Source organism: Hoplias malabaricus, chromosome 9, assembly GCF_029633855.1.
Source record: "Hoplias malabaricus isolate fHopMal1 chromosome 9, fHopMal1.hap1, whole genome shotgun sequence".
In the NCBI taxonomy this organism is placed as follows: Eukaryota; Metazoa; Chordata; class Actinopteri; order Characiformes; family Erythrinidae; genus Hoplias; species Hoplias malabaricus.
Genome location: NC_089808.1, coordinates 39,878,796 through 39,886,920, shown reverse-complemented (window position 1 = coordinate 39,886,920; position 8,125 = coordinate 39,878,796). Strand labels below are relative to the sequence as shown.

At 44.1% G+C, this 8,125-nt stretch overlaps 1 protein-coding gene across 4 annotated transcripts in view; it reads left to right on the top strand.

Moving 5' to 3' along the window:
* astn1 (astrotactin 1) overlaps positions 1-8,125 on the top strand; it is a 411,265-nt gene that overhangs the window by 113,769 nt on the left and 289,371 nt on the right. For all 4 annotated transcript variants that reach the window (XM_066680749.1, XM_066680748.1, XM_066680747.1 and 1 more), the window contains exon 3: positions 5,509-5,902. In XM_066680749.1, coding sequence (XP_066536846.1) covers positions 5,509-5,902 — 394 coding nt within the window. The remainder of the gene's footprint in view (positions 1-5,508; positions 5,903-8,125) is intronic.

Genomic DNA, 8,125 nt, shown 5'->3' with positions numbered 1-8,125 from the left:
TAAATTCTCCCTCTTTTTATAACATGTGCCATCCCACACCTTCCACAGTTGTGAAAGACCTGTGTTACACAAGCGTTTGACAAAATGCACAAAGAGAAAGTCAATAATAAAATATCTCACCTGAACACCAGGGCATGCAAATCCTCTGACGCTAAACAGGTTCAGGCCAGCACTCAAACGGGGGATGACCTCCTTAGGAAGCTCAGGTGTCTGCAGGAGGTGGGGATGTTGGGGCCAAAAGGGGGCCCTCCACACTGCAACACTCTTCACTGTATGTTAATAGGGTTTGCGTGTAATTATACCTCGCGTGAAATGGGGACATTAGGGCGATTAGGACATAAGAAAACAAATAATGTCTAAATAATCTAATTAATGTTGTCTTAGAATTAGATTCAAAACACAGTTCACTCTTCCCTTACAGAGTCTGCTGTCTGTGACTGGAGATATTAGAGGTAAATATATTACATTGATTGGTTTGAAATTGTGGGACTTCTCCACATCAGATACTTTCTTAATCAGCTCCAGACAAAGAGAGCTTCACTGTGGCATTGACCGGTTTAAACTGACGTAGTTTAGAGAGTAGTTTGAATCAAACGTTTTTTTTTTAAAGCTGTTTTACAGGGGACACATCATGAATAACTCCCTTCAGTGTTTGTCCACGTTTCTGTTTCTCTGGAGCCCACTAACCCACACACTGTGAAACAAGATCACCCACTGCTGTGCGCTCGGGGTCGGGGTGAACAGCGAGTGGCTCATTTAAAGGAACAGGTGCGTTCTGAACAGGGCTGTATACACAGGGGGAGAACACTGCTGTGGGGCTCGTGGGGTTTGGACTAAAGCGGGTCACAGACTTTTCGTTAAGAACCAGAACTGTGTTCCACTGTGGAGACGAGGGGGAATATGTCGACTTTAAAGATGCCAGAGAAATGCATTCTGTCATGAGCTTATCCACAGAGAACACCTTGTTGCTCTAATGAAACTAAAATAGTCTTAAAAACACTGCTACCAGCGTGATTGCTTTCTTATCCGGTCAGGAACGAGCGTCTCGAGCTCGGCCGCTGTATAAATGTCTGCGGTCGCGTAGCTGTGTGGTGTTCGGTGAAGGATTGTAATGGCAGGGGCTAATTGTCCATGCAGGTCTAGTGATGTGCTTCAAGGGAGTTATTTTGGTATTCATCCTGTAGTTTATTGCTTGAAAATCCAAACTGCTCTGGGATTAGTTTCATGCTGGCTTGCCTCTCAGTCTGGCAGTGGTTTACGACATCACTAAAGTCCAGGAAGGATTTAAATAGCCGCAGCATGCTTATACACCTTGTCCACACATACACCTTGTCCTATAGCCACCTCAGGCTTCCCCCGTGAAACAGGATGACTCTTCAAGATCCAGCAGCTCTGCACCAGTCTGCAGTGATATCAGATGAACTGCTGGACTTCAGTTAAATTCAGGGTGTCAATCACCATCAGAAGAGTTCCACAATCCTTTATCATCATCCTGTCCTCACTATTCTGTGAGATGAAGCTTTTCTGCAGTTTTTTTTCCCCCAAATTTCCAGTTCCACCTTAAATATAACAGTGGCCTCAGGCACTAAAAATGATTTCTTCAGCATTTAAGGTGGAACTGGTTATTTACAGCTAACTCCAGAGACATCAGCTACTATTTTCTCGCTGTTTTCTTCTCATTTTGAAGAGTCATAATGCACTGAAACGTCATTAAACTTATACATTCGTGTGGATAGATTTTAAAGAGAAAATATTAGGTTTAGGGTTAGGGTTAGACATTTGTGTGTTTCTTTGCTGTGCAGCGCCTCGCCAGAGATTTACAAGGCGTCATAACTCTCCATTTGGAATGTGACTCTGAAAAATCACAGTTTAAAGGGCCATGTCTCCCTCACACATCTATCCCTTCAAGAACTGAGACCCCTCATCACTAGGCAAAACGGAGCTGTAGGGGCAAGGAGTGAAAGTTTCAGTGGGTTAATATGAGTTTCGGATCATCACTGCCATCTGTATTGCTGTGACCTAAGGGTTAGAGACGTTGAATTGGAACTGGACAACAAGAAACATAAGGAACATAAAGGAACAGCACTTTCTCCTCCCTCAACAGCCTTGAGCTTGGCACCAAAGCCCCACTGGCTTGCCCCGTGTAAAAGCAGCTGCATGTGTCTTGAGATGTGTGTGTTTACTATCAGTGATGTGTTTTGGAGTCCAGATTTCATAGCCCTGCTGTTTCAGACATTGGTCTGTTCATAATTACCACTCACCACTCAAAAGGAGAGTTGGAGTTTTCAGGGAAATGAGACCTGGCAAACAGAGATGTTCTGAGAGCCCTCCCTGTGAGTGGATATTTGGAGATGTGATAATTAGGAACACACATCGATGCGTCTGGTCACCGCCTCGTTCTCTTGTTGTTTAAGTAAATGTCATGGGATTTTACCGATGGTGCAGCGCAATATCGTGGCGTTCCTCCGCGGTGCAGACAACTCACTCCCAGATCATTAAAGCCTTTAACCAATCTGACAGCCGTGCCTTCGATTTTTTTTTTCCTGGAGCTAATTGGATTACAGGCCCTCACGCTGCTAGCCTCTGATGTTTTGTTTGGCTTTAATAGCGCTCCTCCGTAAAGCGCTGTCCTGTCTGCTCTAATTTGAAATCTCCTGTAACTCCCCTGTATAGCGTTACCTCCTTTTCTCCACCATGAAGTTGTAAGCTGCTCATTTGCTTAATGCAAAGTGATGGATCTGACGGAAATCGAATTAGGAGAAAACTGATTAGCTGTTGACTCTGGAGCTATATATGGGGCTGTGGTGATGGTATGGTTTTCATTGCACGGCCTTTGTGGTTATGGCTTTGCATCCGGTCCCTCTATCTCTCTCTTTTTTATTATAACGACAAAATCATTGTTCAGTGCATGTTCACATTAATATGTGGATCTGGACCCAGTAAGTTTCCTGTGTACTGTCTGAAAACAAGGGTTAAACGAGTGGTTCTGACTCTGCTCCGCTTCGGACGTCAAGTGCAGAGACTTTAGAATGGCCCCGCCCCCTCATCTGAGTCTGTCCAATCACAGCGCTGGACCCATGTTTATGTGAGAGCGCAAAGACGAGGTTAAACGCAACAAAACAGACACAACGAGCGCGGAGAAATAAGAGCACTGAGTAAAAACAGAGAAGAAAGAGAACAGAGTGAAAACGGCTAAAAATCAGAGCTTCTGCTCCTCGCTCCTCACTGCTGTGTGCTCGGGGTCGGGGTGAACAGCGAGCGGCTCATTATCATTTAAAGGAACAGGCGCTGAAAGAAGCTATTCTAAAATCCTTGCATTAGTTTTCAGAGGAACGATTGGATGAGGAAGTGTCTGTTGATGGTCTCCACGTGATTGGTGTGGTTTGATGAAGACCCTGTTCGGAGATCACTCTGTAGCTTTATTAGTTTACATTTGTGTTTTTTCTGTAGTTGCTGATGTGACAGAGAATTGCAGAACAGTGCTCTCTTCAATCTGCAAAAGTGTTAGAAGTGTCCAGATTGCCTCATGTCCTAATTGGTCCTGTTTTATCTTGAGTTTTCATGGGGATGAGAAAAAAGAAAATGTGGCTTGTGGCAACTTAAACCACTCATCATGAATTTTCCCTTTATTCTCATCCCTCCCCCTCCCCTTTGCCGTCCCCGCTCCTGCTCCCCGAGTTCTCTCGCCGCTTTATAATTGGTCACATATCACCATCCTGAAAGTGATGTAATGACTTTGAAAGCGCTGAGGAATTTTAATCGATACAAAACAAATTAGGACAGTTTTGGCCACTTTCCGCCACGCATGCGAATGCTGCAGAAGTGACCCATATTAAGGTGTCATCCGTTATCGTCCTTGACTATGCAGAGTAGGCAAACAACTTATGCAAATGCTGTGTACCGCTGCTGTCGTCTCACACCGTGAAAGAGGAGATTAACGCCTTTCTCTTTGAGGAGTGGACGCTCTGTCCTTATCTGAGTCGAGGATTCTCCGCACTTTTTCAACATGGTGCCCCCGTAATAGCTGCCTTCCCCCAGTTGGAGGTGTCGCTGAGTTTTCTGTTTAGGAAACTGTTTAAAGGATTTCGTCAGTCTCTGAGCTAATCCTGAGCTTAGCTGAGGGACAAACCGTTCGGTGACACTGTCTCGTCTTGTTTTCTCTGTCGGAAATTCCAGCGTTGCAACTTTTAAATACATTTTTATTTATTTATTTATTTATTTGGAAATTAATAGCCATGTGTGGATGCTTTTATTATGCTTTTCTGGGCTTGTTTTGATTGTGATGTCACAGAACGGAAAAGTGTTTGGTTGTTTCTGATTGGTTCAACTGTTCTACATGAAGCTGACTTTTGGAAAAAACTAGTCTTATAGACCGGACCGATTGTTGGCTCTGGCAACAGTTTAACTATCCCACTCTTGCAAATTCCCTCTCTCTTTCTCTCTTTCGCTCTCTCTTCTCTTCTTTTTTTTACTGTCATCATCTGCTCATTTTTTACTTTCTAACCATAATAAATAATTAATTAAATCTTTAATATCTCTTTAGTGTCGCTTTAATACTTCCATAGTGTTTATTTAATATTTCTGTATCTCTTTAATAACACTTATATATCTCTTTAATAACTCTGTAGTGTCTCTTAAATATATCTGTAGTGTCTCTTTAATAACTCTCTAGTGTCTCTATAATATCTCTCTAATGTCTCATTAATGTCTCTGTATCTCTTATATAACCCTGTAGTGTCTCTTTAATAACTCTGTAGTGTCTCTTTAGTATCTCTCTAGTGTCTCATTAATGTCTATATATCTCTTATATAACTCTGTAGTGTATCTTTAATATATATTTAGTGCCTCATTAATGTGTCTGTATCTCTTATATAACTCTGTAGTGTCTCTTTAATATCTTTCTAGTGTCTCATTAATGTCTATATATCTCTTATATAGTGTATCTTTAATATCTATCTAGTGCCTCATTAATGTGTCTGTATCTCTTATATAACTCTGTAGTGTCTCTTTAATATCTCTCTAGTGTCTCATTAATGTCTATATATCTCTTATATAACTCTAGTGTCTCTTTAATATCTCTCTAGTGTCTCATTAATGTCTATATATCTCTTATATAACTCTGTAGTGTCTCTTTAATATCTCTGTAATATCTCCTGGATGACACAGAGGTCAAATGGAAAGACAGTGGAGATTTTAGCTTTTCTCTCCTTTTGCTCAGATGTCTCTCCTGAGAGTCCATGAATGTCCCCTGTGCCTCCTCTTGAGCTCAGTAAAGTCTCATTAATGTCTCACAAAGTGCTGAGATAATAACACTCCTGCCACCATTTCTTACCAGTGCTCACAAGCATCTCTGTTTTCCTGCTGGACACAGGTGTCTTATGTTGTCTTTCTCTCTGATGCTTTTCTCTTCATTACACCTCTCTCTCTCTCTCTCTCTCTCTTTTCTCCCTCATCCCTTCATAGCCTCCTGCCTCTGTCTCTGACTCTGTTTCCGTCCTCTCTCTCCAGGGTGGCATGATAGCCCTGCTGCTGTCCATCCTGTGCCTGGTGCTGATCCTGTATACTCGACGGCGCTGGTGTAAGCGGAGACGTGTCCCTCAGCCCCAGAAGAGCGCGAGCGCCGAGGCGGCCAACGAGATCCACTACATCCCTTCGGTGCTGATGGGCGGTCAGGCGCGCGAGAGCCTGCGGAACTCTCGAGGGCAGGGCCACAACTCCAGCGGCACGCTGAGCATCCGCGAGACGCCCATCCTGGACGGGTACGAGTACGACATCACGGACCTACGCCACCACCTGCAGCGCGAGTGCATGAACGGCGGGGAGGACTTCGCCAGCCAGGTGACCCGCACCCTCGACTCGCTGCAGGGCTGCAACGAGAAACCCAACATCGACCTCACCCCCGGTGCGTAGCTCTCAACTTGTACGGCTTGGATCAGAGTGTGACAGAGGTAGGGTTTAATGCAATGTTAAGGACAGCATTATATGCGTTTATATATAAATATAAATATAAAATACCGCCCCTCATAACACCCCACACCAGTGCGTTTAGAGAAGGTGTTTCAGACGTACGCTCTGCCACAACATACGGTAACGTACTCATCACACGCACCACATACAATTAGCAGCTTATTAAAATAGTCTACTCTCCCTCAACCACACGGACTGGGAGAGGGTCCAGCTCAGCAGCCCAAACAATCACTATCTCTATTTCAGTGAAGTGTTGACCAGAAGCTGACCAGGCTTTCTTTATTTATTTACTTAAAGGAGACCTTCCCAGCTGTTGAGTAATTATAAACCTGTTCTAATTCTTCCCTTCCTCCTTAAATAGTGACACAGTTACATTCCGTCACCTGCACCATTTAAAGTGGAACGGGACAATCAGAACAAAAAGCTGGCGAATAAGAAGCTGTGTAGCTTAATAATGTTAAGGAATGTAAAGCAGATCTTTACAGCTGCTTCCCGACATAATGCCGCAGGGTATTAATAACGGGAAACTCTCCCCCGAAAGCTAAAAGCGCTGTTATTATTGACTCGGGTAAACAGGAGGCACTGGCATCTTTGACTGCCTCGTTAGTTACTCAGTGGGCAGCGTGCTGATTGGTTAGTCAACCCAAGCGTCAAAACAGGGTCAAAAATCACCAAACAGATGTTGAATTGTACTGTCACACACTGAAAACCTCAAAATCCCATATATTTATCAATATATTAAAATAGAATTTGGCAGGGACTTTTAATAATGTTGTAGATGTAGAGCCAAGTGCAGTGTTAGGAGACTTGCCCATGGGTATAGCGCAGTGTTCCTGCCCGAGCTGGGATCTGAACTTTTGCAAAGGCTCAAACAGCCCCGGACTGACCCTGAGTTCCTTTGGGAAGAGCTACAAACCCTCATGTTCACGCTAACACTCGGTGGTATTTAACGATCACGGTTTTAATCGTGTTACAGATGTAGTGGCGACCACGGTCGGAAGGGTCTTGTCCTCAGACTCTGACCCATATGGCATAGCACGGCTGCCCGAGCTGGGAACTGAACCCTTATCGTTTTTTAAATAGCCCTCTGGACTGACCCTGAGTATGTTGGGAAGTGCTATAAACCCTAGCAGTAGAGCAGCAGAAACTGGACGCTCCTTTTAATCTCTGCTCCACCATGGCTCCATTAATCTCCCTCTGTAATGAATCCTGAGTCTGCTATAGGCTTCCTTTCTCCTCACTTCGGAGGCAGTTCACACTGACGGGATGTGCCTCTCTCGCAAAACAGCATAGCCTTGGATAATCTGTATTGGATAGATAACCTGCCTCCATTTAAAAGCAGTCCGCTCTGAAACACTCCTTATAGCTTCGGAGTAAACTGCTGATGTCTGCTTTGGAGGATGTTTGTAAATGAGGTTTTCATAACAGCACAAAAAAAAAAAACAGCAAACATCAAAGTAGAAAATCCTTTGGTGTTTTGAAGACACAGCCTGGGGAAAAGGGAATGGTACCTTTAAACATTAACAACCATTAGTGCCTCAAGCAGGAGATCAAAATAAAAGTTAATCTTTAAACTTCGTGATTACAAGCTCTGCACTGCTTCCAGTTCTGAAACATATCAGATATTTCCTTGAATCAGGGTGTTTTTCCCCTTCTCCACATGGGGGCAGAGTTCTCACAGGTCGTAATGTCACACAGGTCTTAAACGAGCCCCACAGCGGTGTTCTCCCCCTGTGTAAACAGCCCTGTTCAGAACGCACCTGTTCCTTTAAATGATAACGAGCCGCTCGCTGTTCACCCCGACCCTGAGTGCACAGCAGTGAAGAGCGTGGATGTACTTTTTAGCCGTTTTCACGCTCATTGTGTCTGTTTTGCTGCGTTTAACCTTGTCTTTGTGCTCTCACATATATCTGGTTCCAGCGTTGTGATTGGACAGACTTAGACAAGGGGGCGGGGCCATTCTAAAGTCTCTGATTTTGACGTCAGAAGCAGAGCAGAATCAGAACGGCTCGTTTTATCCCATGTTTTCTGACTTGGGCAGCACACAGTAAGGTGTCCGGGGGGCTCTTGCTTCACAGTGTGTGGGTTGGTGGCCTCCACACTGTATTACATTTTAAATATAACATGTCCCCTTTGGGTTGTAAACTATACATGACTC